This window comes from Cinclus cinclus, chromosome 1, assembly GCF_963662255.1.
Source record: "Cinclus cinclus chromosome 1, bCinCin1.1, whole genome shotgun sequence".
NCBI classification, from domain to species: domain Eukaryota; kingdom Metazoa; phylum Chordata; class Aves; order Passeriformes; family Cinclidae; genus Cinclus; species Cinclus cinclus.
Genome location: NC_085046.1, coordinates 4005608 through 4024926, shown reverse-complemented (window position 1 = coordinate 4024926; position 19319 = coordinate 4005608). Strand labels below are relative to the sequence as shown.

Genomic DNA, 19319 nt, shown 5'->3' with positions numbered 1-19319 from the left:
CACTGGCACTGACCACAGCTCCAATTGAAGCCTCTCTGGCATCCAGGAGAGCAGCAGCACTTATTTCCCAGTTCTTATATAACTTCCCTTTTGAAAATCCCCATTCCTCGAATGAGATGGGGATTTTTCTGGCAATGGTTTGTTGTTTTATGATTGTGGTTGTTTTTCCTTCTGAAGCACAGCAAAGGTAATCCAGCCAGACCTTGTCATTCATTGCGCAGGATCATTCCATCTTTAAATTTGGAAAAGACCTCTGTGATCCATGAGTCCAATCTTTGACCCAGCACTGCCAAGTCCACCACTAAACCCTTGTCCCCAGGTGCCACATCTACAGTTTTTTGAGTACTTCCAGGGATGGTGACTCCACCTGGGCAGCCTGTTCCAATGCCTGACCACCATTGTGGTGAAGAAATTTTCCTTAATATCCAAACGAAACCTCCCCTGGCAACCTGGGGACATTCATTCCCTCTTGTCCTGTGGCTTGGTACACGGGAGAAAAGACTCCCACTTCATTACCACCTCCTTTTATCTCCCTGCTCTCTATTAAGGTGTTTGATCTGCTTGGATTTGTCATTCAACATCTCCCTCCTCACATCTCTGATTTCAGTCATTCCCAGGGAAAACTCTCTTCTGCTCCTCATGGAGTTTCAACTGCAGATTGTTCCTCCATGGCTTCAGAGACCCATCCCTGACACCCTTCCCTGGTTTGGCTGGGGGAGCATCAGTCAGGTGTGGCTGTATCCACAGATCCACTGACAAACGATGTGATTTTGCACGGAGCTTCCCTAAAACAGCAGCAGTGTTTAACACAGTGCCTTGCTCTCATCTCCCTCCAGCTCCACATCTCAGTTCACACGAGGCAGTAACCAAATCCTCACAGGAAAGGGCTCTCCCTGGGGAAACTGCTCCAAGAAATGATGCTTGGGAAGCCCCTCCAAGCCCACCAAGCTTAAGAGGCTGAGCTTGAGACAGAGGGTTTAGTTCTTTCCAGGGGGATTTGGGCATGACTAAAACAATTTTTTCCCCCAGATTTCCTGTGAGCAGCACTTCTGGTCAGGCTGGGAGAGCTGAAGGATGAGCAAAGCTTTGTTACAAACTTCTGGTGGAGAAAAACATCAGCTGGAGCAGGTGACAGCAAGGGAAACACTGACCTCAACCTGCCTAGGAGAGGTGTCCCTGCCCATGGCAGGGCTTTGGAGCTGGATGAGCTTTAGGGTCCCTTCCAGCCCAAACCATTCCATGACTCTGTGAATGACTTTTCATCCATTCCCACCTTGGGCTGACCTGAGATGAGAGAGGCTTCTCCCACCACCATTTCCCCCAGCAAGGAGGCACCTTGTTGTTATTTTCCCACTCCTGCATGTTTCCCAGCTCAGACAGCCGAGCTTTGATGCAGTGCTTTGAAGCTGTAGATCTGAGGGCATCTCCAGTACCTGACAGCTTGTGTTCCCTGTCCTCCCTCCTACCTCAGCCTGATACAGTCATTCTCCCCTCCCACCTTGCACTGTGCAATTTTAAATAGAGCATCAGGGTAAGCTCTGAACACGTAGGAAAACAGGGCTGTGCTTTCACACAATTTACACACCTGGACTGGGACCATTTAGAATTCAGCCTCTCTCTCCCCTTCCCTTCCTTGAATAGTGGTTTAGGCTATCTGCAAGCTAAAATTGAATGTTCAGAGGCCACATAGAGCTCACTGGTACAGGGGCAGCCTCGGTTTTCCCATCTCTGTGTTTCTTTCATTACAGCAGTGCAGCACTTTTGTAACAGCCTCAAGGCTGTTCGTTGATAAAAACAGTAAAGCTGTAGTTGCTGCTCGTTTAAATAATAATAAAAAAAAAAGAAATAAAATAATAATTACAGAATTGTTATGAACTTTGAAAATGCTATTGAAAAAATGACTTTTTTTTTTTTTTTTGCATTGTTCCAGAGCTGCCATAGAGTAGGAGAGGGGAGCAGAAGATTTGTAGGAATTAAAGATGTTGAGGTTTGTTTTGATAAAATATTAGCATTTCAAAAGGCAACTCAGAGCACTTTGACCTATCTCTAATTGCTGTAATTCCCAGCAGGGCCATGGCAGGTGGGATCTCTTAGAATCCCAGAATGATTTCAGTTCAAAGGGATCTTAAAGCCCATCCAGTTCCACCCCTGCCATGGCAGGGACACCTTCCACTATCCCAGGCTGCTCCAAGCCCTGTCCAGCCTGGCCTTGGACACTTCCAGGGATCCAGGGACAGCCACAGCTGCTCTGGGCACCCTGTGCCAGGTTCCCACCCTCACAGGGAAAAAAATATTCCTAATATCTAATCCAAATCTTCTTTCTTTCAGTTTAAAGCCATCCCCCTTGTCCTGTCCCTCTTTCCCTTGTCCCCAGCTCCTCTCCAGCTCTCCTGGAGCCTCTCTGGACTCTGGAAGGGGCTCTGAGCTCTCCCTGGAGCCCTCTCTTCTCCAGGTGAACACCTCCAGCGTGGCTCCAGTCCTTGGAGCATCTCTGTGGCCTCCTCTGGAGTTGCTCCAGCAGCTCCACATTTTTGTTGTGTTGGGAGCTCCAGAGCTGGTCCCAGCACTGCAGGAGGGGTCCCACAAAAGCAAAGCAGAGGAAGAATCACCTCCCTCAATCTGCTGGTACCAGTTCTTGTCACGCAGCCCAGGATGTGCTTTATTTGCAGAGGTTCTTAATGATCCAATTGCTGCTTCACTGATAATCACACATCAGTTCTCAGGAGGTACCTGCTCTAAAGCTCAAAATGATGTTAGGGAAAGAACCCACCATTATGACTAATTAGTGGCTCTGCTTCAACGTTTCTGGCCGTCTCTAGGATGGAGCTGATACCTATTTTGGTGGTGGGATCCCTAAAAATGGGTGACAGCACACAAACCCAGTGCCTGTGTGATCCAGCCTGTCAGCAAGCACATCAAATTCATTATTTTAAAAAACATCACAACGAAGTGTCACAGATGACAACCTGGTTATGAAAAAGTTAAAAGAAGAACTTGATTTTTTTCTGTAAAGTTGAAATTTAGAAAATCTAAAGCAGCCAGAAAACCTGGCTCCCTTTGCTGCCTGTAGCTGACTCATCGTAGGCAGATAAAAAACATTTATCTCCCAGCACCCAAAGACTTTCAGGAGAACAAGAGTGATGTGGAATCAAATGAGGCCACAACCTTTACAGAATATGAAAGAAAATATATTATTTGTGGAATGGTTTGACCCCTTGGATAATGAGGTATAGATAATTGCCTTCCCTTTCACAAGAGTGAAGGTGAGAAGTGCCTGTGCCCCAACAGCATCCAAGGAACTGAAAGAATTCGAGGAGAAACTGGATGTTGGAGAGACCCAGATTTACATGAAATCATTAATTGGAGCATGACCTTTTCCCTGGCACACTGCAAAGGTTAAGAGGTGCCTATCAAGGAATTTTTCTCCTTTTAATTTAGATTTTCCATATTGGCTGGGTTGCATTCATCAAGTTACACCTTCATCCTGCATCCCATGGGGACCATGGATTTGCAGATAATCTGATTTTTGCAGAGAAGAATGTCTTTGTTTTGCTAACAGAGATGCAGGAGTTACTTGCAGCAGCTTCTCCTCAGCTCCAGCACCCCCAGGGCCCCGTGTGGCTGGAGCTGCCTGTGATGGGCAAAGCTGTCTCCTAGAAAAGCCAGGAACTGGGCCCAGTCAGGGATCCCAGATGGGATCTAACTTTGAAGGCAATCCTGCCCTCATGAATTAAAAGAGAGGCAAAAGAGGAGAAACAAACCCAACCAAGCCAGAAGGAACTAGCCAAGGTTGGATGGCTCCTCCTCAGCTGCTGGAGCTGCAGAGCACTCCGTGGTCACCCCATTCCTGGGGACAGCAGCCAGGAGGGGAAGAATGATAAATGGGAATCACAGAACCAAAGAACAGCCCAGGCTGAAACAGATCCTGGTTGTCTGGTCCAGCCTCTCATGGAAAGGGAGCCTAGGTGAGGTTTTCCATCATTGTCCAGTCACACCTTGAAATCCTCCAGCCATGGGGACTCCACCACATCCCTGGGGAAGTTGTTTCCGTGATTCTCACTGTAAAGATTTCTTGTGTCAAGATAAAACCTTTTCTGGGGCAGCCATTCCTCGTTGTCGTTCTCCACGGCCCTGTGTGAAGAGAGAGCCTCCATCCTCTTTGCAGCACCTTTCAGCACTGGGGTGCTGTGATGAGGGGTCCCCTGAGCCTTCTCATCTCCAGGCAGCAGGCACCAAACTCCTCCAGTCTTTCCTCACAGGGCAGGTCCTTCCAGGTGGGAAAAGCCAAGGAGATGGGATGAAAGGGGTGGCTAACGGCTTGAAAATCCACCCCCCTTCTTCCCAGAAAAGCCAAGAGTGTGTTGGGAATGACAAGGAGAGGCAGCCCTGCAGGTGTGGGGTCCATTCCCTGGAAAGGTCCAATCCTTTTGGTCCGGCCTGGCCCCCTCTCCCTGTGCCCCTGGCTGCCCTGTCCCCTCGTCCCTGCACGCTGGACACGGGCAGGGAGCAGAACTGGCACAGGGAATGTGCCTTGGCACCACTTCCATTCCTTCTTTTCTTTTTCCCTCCCCCTCCTGGAGATTCAACATTTGCCCACAATTGTCCTCACGTACTTCAGCCAAAGCTCAATTTAAAATGATGTTGCTTGAAAAAAAAACAACCAAAAAACCAAAAAAAAAAAAAAAAAAACCAACAAAAAAAGGTGAGTGGCAAAGCTTTTGGAGGAAAAATGGTTTAGCACTAAGGGGGAGGTATAAGGACATAATTTAGAACTCAACTATTTGAAAAATGCTGATTTCCCTCTTTTATTTTCCTGTGCTGATCACGTATTTCTGCATTTTCGTGGAGGAAAAAATAATCAGTGACTAGAATTATCACAAATACTTATCCTGTAGTCAGGCGTGGAGCCCCCGGTTCCTTTCTCAAAGGAAACTCAGGAACAATTGGGAAAACGAAGAAATTGCTTGTGAAATACCAAAAGAGATTTTTTTTTTTTTACCTGAAGGAAGGCGTTATCCATGGACCTGCGGAGCACAGTCCTGGCAGGGGACTCAGACATCCAAAGGTGTGGTGATGCTCTTCCTTGAGATAATGTCTTTTAAACTTTCTCTAGGGCGCCTCTAAAAGGCAGCACTGCACGGCTGCACCATCTCGTGGTGTGACCCGGCCCTGCATGGCCAGAGCCTCTGAAACCCTATTTTTTTTTTTTAATTGTTTTTTTTTTTTTTTTTTTTTTTCCCCAAGACTTCCATCACAGACACATCAAAGCCAAAGGCTGCCACTGCCAGACCATGCCACGGCTTGGACCACCACAATCCAGAGCCACGGAAGCCCTCCAGAACTCCCCCCCTTCATGCTTTTTGGGATGCAACAATCCAGTTGTTGTCCAAGCATCATGATCCCAAGTATTTGCCTGATCCCTGTGGTTGTTATTCCAAGATCTGTCCAGCAGATCAGGGATCAGACCAGTGGGTGATTACTCATCTGAACCTGCTCTGAGTGACTAAGATCTGTTCCAGAGGATTCCAGTGAGACCAAGGCTCCTGTCATTATTTAGAAGAAGAAATCAGAAGGAAAGCTAAAGAGTCACAGAGCTCCAGCCCTGTGATGCAGAGCCAGGGGCAGGACCTGTCCCTGCTCAGCCTCAGCCCTACTCCCACACAGCACCTGGTCCCTCTCAGCTGGGACTCTTTTCCAGAATGATTCTGTAATTCTGTGATTAAATATAGGTTCTTCAGGTCTTGACCAAAAAATCTTCCCCTCCTCTTCAAAATGCATTTTCTTGTGAAGGAAAAAGACGGCCCATTTCAGTTGCACTAAAAAACCTACAGATAAATTTTACACAGATCTCTGGTTCTCAGTCTCTGAGGGTACAGCAGGTATTAGCCAGGGGATTAGGAAGAGATTAGAAAGAAAGAAACCTAGCAGCGTTTATAAAATAATTTTCCTATTAAAAACACACACGAAAATGCCAGACTTCCACCTTTCTGTGGGTTTGTCTTCCAGCAAACACTTAACTTGCAACCACCTTCTTGAGCCTGATGCTTCCCTGCAGACCTAACTTGAGAGAAACTGCTTCACACAGGCACCTCCAGCAGAAGGCTCCCCCAGCTTCTCCTTTCCCACAGGGGAAAAATGTTTGGCTGCAGACTGGGTGACCCCAGACCTGTGCCAGGTCAGCTGCTCAACATCAGCACTCACAACAGCACTGCCACTGCTGCCTGGAAAGGCTGAGCTGGAACAGACACTAGGCAGAGCAAAAGGGATAAAACAGGTATTTATTGAAAGGATCCACCTTGGGCAGTGCAACAGCCTTGCTGGGGCTACACCCAAATCACATCCAAGGTGGATCCTGGTCACCAGATTTTTACACTTTTATAAATTTTGGTTCATCCACATATTGGGGTTAATTATCCAACCACAACCCCAGGCTATGAAGTCTCAGCCCCTGCCTTGCCCCCTTTCCCTCACCATTGCTGTTGCTTTTTGGGTACCAGTTGTCCTTGATTCTCCAAATGGGAAGGAATTGTTTTGTCTAATTACCTGGTGAAGAGAATTACTAACTCCTAATATGGAGTTTCAGTTACACACTAAGCAGCAGAGATTCTGAAAAATATAAAAGCTAAAACCCAAGGCATCACCACCGGTTACAGAGGGAACAGAGCAGCCTGGGAGAAAGGCAGTGATCCTGATCCACTCTCAGTCCTGTTTATCCCTAAAAACCCAGGACAGGCAGGTGAGGAACCCAACAACTGCTTCAGGGATGCTGGCAATGTCACACAAGGGGTGCTGCATGCAGGCACTGAAAGGGGTTTGTACAGAAACCCCACCAGCCACCATCACGTTTCCTCCTGCCCCTTTATCCTCTCCCACAATCCAGGATCTTGCTCCTTTTCTCAGCTCCATCTTACAGGCTTCGGTGGTTTGGGAAAGCAGCCAGATGGATTTATCCAAACCTCAGCAAGTTAACCAAAAGGAAAAGGAGCTGAACCTTTCTGCCACATCTGCTGCCAGAGGAAAGCCTTGGTGCTCAGCAGTCAAGGCTTTCATCTTTACTAAAGCCCAGCAGCTCCCAAGAGCTGTGAGAAGAATGGAACTTTCTGGCTTGATTCTCTGAAGTCGTTGCTTCCCCCTCCCGATGTCTCCCCCATGGAGAATGGCATGGGGACAGAGAAAGGAGGATTTCTGGGGACAGATCTAAACTATTTGCAGTATCAGACATGAATGAAAAAAATAACAGTTTATTGTCAAACTGAATCAAAGCATGAAAAAAAAAATTACAAGGTTACACTGTAAAGAAATGTGGTTTTCATCACAAAAGCTCATTAAAATCAAAGAAAACAACCCATTGTCAAGCCAGCAACTCCCAACAAACCCCCCCAAGCTTTCCAGTGCAGCATTTACTGAAAGGCTGGGAATTCACAGGTGGTGACATCACATTTGTAGGGACAAAAGGATCACCCCTCATTATCCGGAGGGACAGAAGTTCTCCGAGGGGGTGGCACGTTTCTGGCTGAGCAGGGACTCCTCTGCTTGCCTTGGAGCAGCAGCAGCAGCCTTGTCTTTGCAGGAGTGCAGCCCGAGGTGAGAAGGTGGACGGGTGCTGTGCCTGTGTCCAGCCTTTCCTGCCATTTCCATCCCCACCAGGTGTGTCACTAAAAGGTGACAAAAGCCACAAAAGGTAGCTGCAAAGGAGGGCAGTGAGAGGCACCATGGGGGGACACCAGCACAGCCACCACCTTCCCAAACTCACTTTGGTCCAATTCACGGCCAAACCATGTGGGATTTTACCACAAAACCTCAACTTTTGATATTGGGGTGCACCGCAGAGGCAACCCTACATCCCAGGAATCAGTGATCCCTGTGTGTCCCGTGCTTTGGAAACGCCCCTGAACCCAGCTTCCATCACAGACACCCTGCTCCCAGCACAGCTCCTGCCCAACAGAGCTCCTGGGAGCTTTCCAAGGCTGAGTGTGCCAACCTGTCCAAAGCAATGGGTCACCCACAGAGCATTCCTTCTGCAGCAGAACCACAGCACTCCAGCAGAACTTCACCCAGGCTCCTGCCAGCGTGGTTGGGCTGGTGGGAAGTCTGGATGGTTTAGGTCACTTGTCAGGAAAACTGCTGGAGGCTGCATCCCACCTGGAACAGCCCCATCCCATCCTGCAGGGAACTGCAGATCAGCTGGCTTTCCTTCTGAGTCAAAAGACAACAAAATGGGTGGAAGAAACCACTGGAAAGCCCACAGGTGTGTTGACTGTTGTGCATTCAGTTCTGCATACACTTGGTTTCTGTCAGCACAGAACAACAGGATCTTTCTCACCAATATAAATGAGCTGTTTTATGAAGTTTGAAACACTTGCTTTACCAAGTGAAAAAAAAAAAAAAAAAGAAAAAAAAGAAAGGCATCTTTATCCTAAGTAGCATCTAAGGAGATTGGTAAAATTAAAACCAAAACCGAACCAAACCTGAAAAAAATCAAAAACCTGATCAACCAGTACAAAGTAAAGGCAGGCCAGGTCATTCCAACCGATCATAGGACTAACTAAAAAATATTTTTAATTGCAACTAATGTGCTATGTTGAGCCAGCTGCTAATTCAACAGGCCTGAGGTTTTCTGCTCATAAAGCATCAATAATATGTGCCTTTTCCTAGAAAGGAAGGCTTTGCCCAAGTCTTACTGTGACAAATAAAAAGTCCCAAAATAGATTTTTCCAACCAAATAAAGTGTTTTATTCAGATATTCATGTGGATATGGCAGTGATGTTAAGAACAGCTATTCAAGTAGCTGAAGTAAGCCCTTCAAAAGAAGTCACAAAGCTTTGAGACTTGAACGAATTATTGTATGATCTCATCCAAGAGATCTAAATAGCAGGAACATCTGCAAGAGTCGCCACCAATTTATTTAGCAGAGTTCATCAGCAGTTCATCAGCCCTGTTTGCACAAGCAGGTGCCAGGGCAGCCACTGAGGAGTCCTGCATGTGACTGAGAAAGAGGAGAGGGGGAGGAGGGTGGGACAGAGATGGGTGATTTCACCCTCTAACACGGATGTGCATTAGCAGGAGTGAAGTCCCTGCTGACTCAGGGCAGTGCCTGTTACTGGAGAAGTGCAGAAATGCTTTTTTCCCAGAGAAGTATTACATGCACAAGTAACTATATTGTTAAAATTTTTTATTTGTGACAGTAAAGAAACCATTCAATACCTGATTGACAACACTCCTCTCTCCTGCAAACACTCAGATGGTATCTGTAGTGTTTCTCAAGTATTGCTGGATTGTTCATTGCATCAAAGTGTAAACAGCTCCATCATAAGGAAAAAAAAAAGGAAAAAGAACGAAACATTTCCATTGCTTACTCCTCTGTTGAGGAGCTCCCAATAGATCTTTAACAAGAAATAAGAGAGAGTCAGCTGGGATTTTACAACATCATGTGAAACAGGAAACTGACAGCTGGTTTTGCATAGTTAGCCCAGAGATTTTGAAGCAATTGCCCCACACCAGTCTCACCTGCCCCTCCTCGCCCCACAAAGGCAAAAAAACATCACAGCACCTTGGAATCAGAGGCACAAACTTGTTTTTGTTTTACAAATAGGGCTGTGCAGAACTGTGGTTTATTAGGTTAAAAACAATCTGTCCAACAGAGGGTTACGCCTTCGGAAGTCACAGAGCTACAGATTCTATTTCTTGTTTGTTGTTTTTTTTTAATACACTGAAATTTCAAAAGCTGCAACATCAGCACACACCAGTGTCATTTAGATACTTTATTGTCCCCAACCAGTCTAATCAAAATCATGCTGTAAGAAAAGTGATTGCGTACACTGACAACCAAAACGTCTCCAGGTGTTGAGTTTCTTCCACGTATAACTTTTGCTGTTTTAATAAAGATCAAAAGGGCAAAACAAAGAGACAAATTATTCTTCCAAAGCTACCTAAATGAACACAGCAATATTGTACATTTGCCACCATCTCCCCATCCCCAGCCTGCCACGCTTCCTGGTGTGAACAAGGATTCTGTGCACAGCCCTAAGGTTACAAATGGCAATTTCATTGTTAACACTCCTGTTGGATTTCAAGGGTCTAAGGCATTCTGCCTTACAGCTTAATTTAAAAATACCCATACAGGCAAAAAACCGTTTTTTAACCCAACATAAAAAGGACAACAGAACTTCAGGCCACGCAGCATCTCTTTAGAATGACCAGCTGGGAAAATACTTTTTAATAGTTCTATAATACCCAGAAACAGAACTGAAATTCAGGGTTTGTAACAGCCCTGGTGACCTGCATGCAGTAACTGCACTTTGAAATATGCAAGAGATTTAGGAAACAAGTTGTTTTTTTTTTTTTCTATTTGATTTTTTTCTTAAAATCTTGCATTTAAAATACAATCAAATACCCGTATTGCAAATTTTACAAACATTCCACTCGTTGTCTGACTTTATGGACAGAACTCTATTGCTTTTTTAGAATCTAGAAACTCTAAATATATAGTGTATGTATATCCACACAAACTCAACACTTGAAATTTCAAGTATGATGATAGTGTCGAAATTAACAACTGTGACAGTTTGATCCCTTTGGCCAAATCTGAATACCCAGGAGAGTCCAAACTTGACTGCAGAGCACTCTTTTCCATATGAGTTGGGTGGGTTAAAAAAACCAGAACTGATCAGAACTTATAGAAAATACTCTTAATACTAGCAGAGATCAAAGCTGTGCTAAGTTTTTTGTCTTTGTATCATAATCAAGTGTCATTTTAATGCTGTACTAAATTACAGTAAGTTTTTTTGTTGTGTTTTTTTTTTTTTTTAATTTGAAGGTTTTAAGAGCCAAAATAATACAGTACAAGTATGGTTGTACAGAACATCATCAGACAGAACCGTCCCTCCAGAGGCTGGTGCAGAAGTTCAGTTGCCCATTCTATGTGGATTTGAAAACAATACAAGACACTTTAATAATATAATCAACATTCATTCACAGACTTAAGGCAACTGGTTCATGAAATCGCTGCTTCCAGAGATGCAAACGGATGACATGGTTTGTCTCATGTCCCACAGGTCACAACTGTCACACTTTATTCATTGTCTGGTTGTTTGGTCTGATGCTAACGAGAAAAACTCTTTGAATTTCTTCAGCCATTCCTCTCATACCTGCACGACTAACTACAACCTGAATGCTTCCCTGCAAACTGCACTGAGGCTCAGGAGCCACAAGCACAGTTGAAAATACTGCACAGAGAACTTTTTTTTTTTTTTTGGCAGCTTACAGTTTCATTACTCTGGAGTCAAATACAAAATTAAACCATCTTAAACTGAAAGTAAACACTAATGGACTAACCAGAATCCATACGTCTTTCTTTTTTTTTTTTTTTTTGCTATATTTTTAAACAAAGTAGGCTTTTTTAATGTTGGATTTTTAAACTCGACAGTCTGTCTTTTTGTTGTGGCACAGATTTATACAGTACTAAGGTGATGCCAGCTGGTTAAGAAACAAAAGGGTGATGCCCATACAGACTCATGGGTGCAACAGGACTGCCTCCAGCACCCCTGAGCCCTGCCACAGCTGGAGCACAGCTGGAGCACAGCTGCACTGCAAGGGGGGCTCAGTTTGATACTGCACCCACCACAACCCACTCGCTGCCTGTGTAGACTGGCCTGCCCCTCTCAGATGGATTTGTTAAGCTGCTTCACCAATGTTTTGGAGACAAGGATCACAAGCCCCAAAGTCCATTGCAAAGAAATTTGCCTTTTTTTTTTTTTTTCCCCCCAAGTCATGGGGACTTTTCAAGAAAAAGAAAAAAGGCAAAGGGGGTCTACAATTCAGAGTTTAGCACGAGGCTAATTAGAAGCACCAAATAGTCCATTTAGTCTTCTCTGACGACAGCCAAATGCAGCTGCATTTTTTATGTTTGCAGATTTCTGCTGTGGACAATAACTGAAAGGTGACACTGGAAAGGGGGGGAAATTAAAATTGTGCCTTGTTCTTCAAAGGCATAAAATGTTTAAAAATCATTCATCTGAAAAGGTATCTATGGCACTGCAGAAGATGTTAAGCAGGCTTTCAGATTCAGAGGTGAGTCTAACTCAACTCCAAAGCCAGAAGGCAAATTTTAGTCTAGGCCAGTAACTTCTGCCCTTCCAGCAAGACTTGATACAGCTCCTAATCTGCACCTTACACCTTGGGGAAAAAGAAATACAAATCAAAGGTGTGGGCAAAATATTTCCTGCATTTTCACGTTTCAAAGAAAGGCGAGGGCTTCATCTTAATTTGAAAAAAAAAAAAACAACCTTTACAAGTCACCTTTAACTGGGTTCTCTGTATAGCAGATACCAATGGATTAATCCATGGGGGTGGGTTATGAAGCCTGCATTTTATTTATTGCCCAAGTTTGCAGCTTACAGAAAATGTCTCATAGCACAGGCACAGTGGCAAAAACAGTATAACAGCCGATGGTCAACTCCATTTGGTGAGTATACAGTAGCAGCAATTAAAAGAAAAAAGTACTCCAAACAGCTCAATATAGATCCAGCTTACCCAGATGGGTTGTTTTGAGAAAAGAATCTTAAACTAATAAATAGATCTCTTCGCCGTTCTCCCAAGATAATGGTTTTCCAAAAAAGAGGCATGGCAGTTGTGCGTAAGCAGAGACAGCAGAACTTCATCTGTCTGGAATTAAAGGTGCTTTAGGTCTATCAGCCACCTCGTTTCCTCAACTCCATCACTCCCTAAATACTCCAACAACTGCAGATATGTTTTAAAACTGTGCCCAAAATCCTCATCAGTGAAACAACCACGTTAATGACCCCAATTCACCCCTCCCACGAACACCTGAACCTTCTGAGCATGACAAAGTGTAACACAATGTCATCGTGGAGACAGGAACCCAGCATCTTGGTTTCAACTTTTTCCTTTGTTATATATTACAGTGCTCTATAAATTTTTTTTTTTCCTTTTTCCTTTTAAAGCATTTAGACAATACAAGACTAAAAGATGTCTGGAAATACATCTTATACAAAAATGAATTTTTATCTTAAAATAACATTCAAAAAGGCACTTCATTCTGTAAGAAAAAATTCAGAGTCAGGTCAACTGCTCTAAGCAGGGGGGTAAAATTGTCTGCATAGTGGGAGGGGAAGAAAGGGAGAGAAATTCAACTGCTGAAATACAAGCTTCTTTTTTTTTTGGCATGTTTTAAGAAAAGCTGATCCAGTAAAAGATGTCCATTTATGAAATTAATTAAAAGAGTCCCATTTAAAATAGCTTCTTTTTTTTTTTTTCCTTTATAAAAGTAGTCTGAACACATGACCTTAGGAGTCAGGCTTCTGAAGGCTTAAGAGCATCACTCATGATTGTCCTTCGTGTCCAATGTAACAGGAAGATCAAGAGTAGCACTTCTGACAGGGGTGACCTCCCCAAAGCTTACATTTGAAAGAGCTGAAAGAGATGGAGACAGCCTCTAGCAACTGCAATCTAGGAGCAGGAGTCAGTCAGAGTTAAGGGCTACCTGTTGCAGAGTTTATGAAGCATACTGTAAACTTCTTCCTCTTTGCTTAGTCCTTCAAAGAAAGGAATAAGATCTAGCAGCTCTGTGTCTGTCATGTCATCAAACCAGGACTGCACAGGCACCTGAAACAAAGCAACCAACAAACACTGAGAGGGTTTCATGATGTAAGAGTCATGTGAGTTTTGTCTGTGCAGGTGTTCTGTACATCATCAACATGCTGTAATAATCATGGCAATTAACTACTCATTGCCATTCAGATGGAGCAGCAGGTTCAACCCCAAGCCCAACCAGGACAGGTGACCTTCACCTGCATGTCCAGGTGACCCACATGACCCCTTGCTTTGCCTCCTTGGTATCCAGAACACACTGGAAGGCAGACACAGCTTATGAAGCTGCACTGACACTTTATTTACAGGCAAATATTTTTGGTTTTTTTTCCTCCCTCTAAGAATTATCAGAGTGAGTCACCAGGCACAGGCAGGCAGCAACAACCCCTTCTGGTATGGGGTTTGGAGAAAATGTTTAACTGCAAAGGCAGAACATTGTTCAGGTTAAAAAGTTAGATCTAGTGAGTGGGTTCAGAAAATAACACATATAATATAACCCTTCTTAAATATATGGGCTGGACTTGGGGAAGGTGTTCTGTGTATCTTCACCATGGGAGCACACTGAGGTCTTTTCAAGACTATCTTGGATCTTGTTACAAGCTCTGGTTTCTGCAGAGACTCAAGTATCAGTCAGCCAGCAGCACTTCTCTATACATGATTAAACCACTCTGACAAGGCCCTTAATTTCAACTCCCAAATTTCTACAGCTCCTTATTTCCTTGGCACTGATTTCCAAGATACCAAATAATGATCTTGGATCAGGTTTTTTAATTTTAACCATGAACATAAATTAGAGCTACAGGTCCAGGTTATTATAAATGGAAGCTTTAAACCATGTGTGGCACCAACCAGAAAAAATGTTTTCACCACATCACTTAGGGCATCACAATATTAGGATCTGAACTTTAAAGCTGGAAGATAAATAGCTCATGTCACAAAGAAAAAAAAAAAAGGAGAAAAAAAAAGCTATTCTGGAAAGGCAGGATTGTGCAAAACACTGTTCTTAATAAAAGATTTCCTACACTGATTTTAACAGTTCACAGAGAAGGCAGCCTAGAAACATCAAAGCAAACAGTGCACAGGCTGGTTGTCTAAAAGTCAGCAGATCTAAGAGCTTCAGCTTCTCCCCTGGCAGCTACAGCAGATGTGAGCAGCTGTACTGGCTGCAGCCATGGATGGAGCACCCCAGACCTCTCCATCAGAGCTCCTGGAGCCAATACAAACACACAGTGAAAATGCACATTGCTCCCCAGTGCTCTCCCCTACAGAACTGCTGCCTGCCCTTTATCCTTATTCCTAAACCTTAGTGAACTTGTTGACTAACAGTTCTAATTATGGAGTTATGACAAAATAACTGGGAGAGGAGCATAACAACACGACAGGATCTTGACTTTTTTTCTTTCCCTTACCCACAAATGCAGATCTCAACAGCAACCAGTAAAGCATTAATTATCTTGCCTAATAAAATATTATTCATACGATGAAAAATATGGGAGTACCTAAAGAAGTTCAAGCCAATCATTTTTTCTGTAATCACTACTCCAAAGAACAAAACCTGTGCTGCAGGGCAGCTTTGTTTCTTAGAGCCAGGTTGGTTTTTCAGGTTCCACACCACTTGGTATTCCTCAAAACTGCTGGACCTCAAGCCAACAGCCAAAGCTCAGAGCACACGAGCAGTCATGGCTGTGACATCTGTCAAGATCAGTTTGCCCATGTCCTTCACCATTTGGCAGTGAACCCCAGAACCCACCCGCAGCCTAAGAAAACAACAGAATCTGACAGAAGCCAGTGCTCTGAGAAGTCTTATTTTCTGAATCACAAAATCTGGGCAAGGGCCAGAGAGATGAAGTTACGCTCCAGTACTCTGAATACTTACTGCATTTTCAGGATGGAAGATGTAAGATGCAGGAGAATTATCTACTATAATAACTTTACTCAGCTCACGGCCCAGTCGACTCAGATCCTTCACATAATTCCCTCGGTGGAAAACACAGGATTCTCTAAAGAGCCTTGCCCTGAACACACCCCAGCGATCCAATAAGTCGGCCACTGGGTCTGCATACTTAAAAACAGAAGTCAGAAACATCAAGTTAGCAACCATCAGATCAGGCTGATTCACAGAGCCAGACAAAGAAGGGACACAAAGTAATTTCAGGTTTTTCATGCCCTTTTTCTCCGTTTTCTTCCCTGCTCCTTGTAATTAACTCACTCCCCTGCAAACCTGAAGTGATTAATAAAGAAATAAAGCAGAAGTAGGACAACTACCTTTCTAGAGAAGGCTAACTTGCACTCGATAAATGTTTTCTGTGATTCACTGACTAGGTTTTATTCTCAGGGCCAGATTAGAATTACCCTGAGAGTTTTCTAGAGGTTGATGGATCCAGAGATCTCACCTACCATTACCATAAAACCAGCCAACGTTAATAGAAAATCAATATGAAGCTTTTCCCCAGCTGGTTTGTTTCCATGTGCCTCTGAAGACAAACTGCAGTGAACAAATCTGAGCCTGAAATGGCTCTGCCAAATGATGCCCTTGGACCAACTGGGTCAGCAAGACTCTTAAGATTACCAAATTGCATAATTAGGCCAATAAACAGCAGCCAAAGATGTTATTAATAAAAATACTCATGTACAATACCAGGAAAATTCTCATTTTACACGTAAGATGATACTTAAAGTGAGGCATAGCTTAGAATCCAACAATTTATATAAACTGACCAAGAAGAAATATCCAAATAAACTTGAACATGGATAACCACACAATTGAAAATGGTAGCTGTATCTTATTACTGCACAACAAGAGTTACCATATTCCTATATTTTAAACCAAGAAAAAAAATTGATATTGAAATCAATCTTCTTTTGATTATGAAATAAGGCACATCATTTCAGTATGAAATTTGGGCAGTACTTAGGATTTTTTCAACATGACAAAACAGTATGTGGTAAAGAGAATGCAGGGGGAAAAAGGCTGTACAGAAGATCAGGGTCCTGTCCCCTTCCACCATCTCTACACTCGGCTGGAGCAAAAGCTTGCCATGCTTGAGCACTATTTAGAAATAACCAATATCATCTTACAAACAAGACACCACAAATACAATACAATGAAGAAAGTGAAGAATTCCAGACCACTCTACTACTGTAACATCTACCACAAAATCTACCTATGAGCCACTACTGCTACTGCAGAACCAGAGGGCACAAAATATTCCTGGGGATGTTTCAAGCTTTGCAAAAAAAGGCCTCATTTTCTAACTCCAGGTTGCAATTGCACCCCACCAGAGCAAGAACTGTGGTTCCCAATTTCCAGTGAGTTTCTGTCACTGGTTGATGGTGCAGACAGGTTTAATTCAGTGTTTTATTTCATGCCCAGCTTTCATGTGCTGCTTCACTCGCACACTATTTGTTCTAATTTCTCACTATAACCATGGTAACTTGTGAGCCTTTCATATTGGCATCATGAGCAATGCATGGAGGCTACATCATGAGACAAGCCCATATGTGATGGTGTTACCATGGAAACACTTACCCACACACTAGCAGACAAAGTACACACTGTCAGACAAAGAAGCAGAAAAGAAGGGGAAAAATTAAGATAGTACCAACTGTGGAAATAATTATCCATAGAAAACCCAACCAAAAAGTCCACTGACCAGCACCATAAGGGTTAAAGAGATGAAGAGAGGAACAAACCTTGGCTAGACTGGCTGTGAAGAGTACACATTCAAAGAGCTCTCCCATCCTCTGAAGAAACTCATCCACATGTGGTCGTTTCAATACATAAACCTGGAATGATAACAGCATGTGGATCAGATGGTGCTCAAGGAAACAAAAAAAGCCCCAAAACAAAACAAAACAAAAACAAACCACTTTTGCAATCCCAGCACTTGAAACAAAGGTTAACAGGGAAGCAGTTAAATGAAATGCTGGGAAGAAGAGAAGTATGCAAGATAAAAGCAGAGATCCAATAATGACAGCCAAGCCCCTGCTGACCATACAACTGCAAACACTGAGCATCATCAGCAGTGGTGCTCCTCAAAAAAATCTCTTTAGAGGCAAAGGGAGACAGGAGGGCTTCTCAAGAAGGGAGGATTTGGGCCTCTCCACCAAAGCCATTCTGGTGCTAGAAAGCTGAAGAGCTCCACAGAAGGAATAAATCTGATGAAGCCTCTGTGACAGCAGGAATTGCACAACAGGGACCTGTTTTCATTCTGTGGCTGATTCTTTCATTTTTGAAATTCCAGGTGCTAAGTGCCACAAATCACCATGGAGAGTGATCAAGCCCTCCAGCTCTACAGAGAACACTTTTCAGCAAAAAATCTTCACAGCACTATGCAGAATGTCTAAAAATGCTGGGTTTGAAATCTGACAAAGTCTACAGCGTCTTCTAAAGAAGACCTTGCCAAAAGATGGCAAATTCCCAGGATTTCCCTCCTCTTCAGCATCCTGCCTTCAGCTGATGGCTTGGCTGCCTGCTGTCATCAACCTGATTAGCAGATATTAAAACCTCCCTGCTTCTCCTTTCAGAGCACACAAGATGATTCTGTGCTCACAGAAGATACCAAAACAAGGAATCTGCTGCTCAGAAAGCTTAAAAACAGCTCACAATATACTGGGAAGCTGAAGAGGGGAGTCTGCTTGAAAAATATTTATCTGTCTTGTTTGCAGTTAGATTAAAAGTTTGAGAGAAAACATTGGCAGCATTTTATCTTCTTTTGTTTGGCAAATAATCACTAATGCTTGAAATTTCAAGTGGAGAAGTTTGGCATACAGCTGAATTCAGGAGGAATTGCAAGACTGATGCTATTTCAGGAATTTCGTTCTTTGATATGTAAAACTAGATTAATTGTATGCATTTTACTAGATTCCTACTAATAAGAGGTAAAAAAAAAAATAAATCAAGGTGCCCAGAGAAAAAGCCAGAAGGAGAAAAATACAGAACAGCACCTTGAACTCAAGTATAACAATTAAAGCTTTCAGCAAAAGAAGATGAAAACCGTGTAACTGAAATCGAAAAGCTAAATTTGAAAGCAAAGTATTTTTTAAAACATGTATGATGGAGCTGCACCTTAATGACTAAACCAGAAATGTTAATTTTTCCCCTTTATAAAGTATACAGGTCATACCATGAAGTCTTTAAGTTATTTCTGTGAAATTTATCTGAACTACTTCTGGCACCAGAAGCACTACATTCCAACTTTGATACAGATAACAATTTATAACCCAGATTTTTTGTTTTAAACAACCACAACAGCACCTAACCCATCAAATGATTATGACATTTTATGGATTAAAGATAGTTAGCAGATGTACTTCAACACCACTCTCTTTCCAGAAAATCACAGCAATGTTTCCTGTATTTTACCAGGCATAAACAAAGTAATTGCCTCTCCTATAACAATGCAATTAATTTTTCATTTAATTCTTTCTTCACAAAGTTGTGTTGTAGCATTTCCTCTCCGAATTCTACCTTAGCATTTTTTTAAAGACAGCTGCAGTCCCTCTGCATTTGGGTACCCAGAGAGTATCCAACTTCCCAGATGTGAGAGGAAAGACAGGAGGATCCAAGTTAATAATTGAATTCTCGATTGTTTAGCCTTCAGTTTTATTCCTACATTTACTTTTGAGGGCACAAAAGGGGCACCCCAGAGTCTTAACATCATTCCTGGGGAGTAAGTGCTGGAATCTAACATTAAATTTCCCTTTTAAAG

At 43.2% G+C, this 19319-nt stretch overlaps 1 protein-coding gene across 7 annotated transcripts in view; it reads right to left on the bottom strand.

Moving 5' to 3' along the window:
• Nucleotides 1-9155: 9155 nt before the first annotated feature.
• CTDSPL (CTD small phosphatase like) overlaps nucleotides 9156-19319 on the bottom strand; it is a 79624-nt gene continuing 69460 nt past the window's right edge. For 4 of the 7 annotated variants that reach the window (XM_062505942.1, XM_062505954.1, XM_062505959.1 and 1 more), the window contains 4 exons: nucleotides 17302-17394; nucleotides 15485-15670; nucleotides 13502-13623; nucleotides 9156-13431 (listed from right to left, as the gene is read on the bottom strand). In XM_062505942.1, the coding sequence (XP_062361926.1) occupies nucleotides 13377-13431; nucleotides 13502-13623; nucleotides 15485-15670; nucleotides 17302-17394 (456 nt within the window). In that variant the 3' untranslated portion in view covers nucleotides 9156-13376. Of the gene's footprint in view, nucleotides 13624-15484; nucleotides 15671-17301; nucleotides 17395-19319 lie in introns of all 7 variants that reach the window. The other 3 variants (XM_062505950.1, XM_062505968.1, XM_062505978.1) reach the window with 1 other exon arrangement.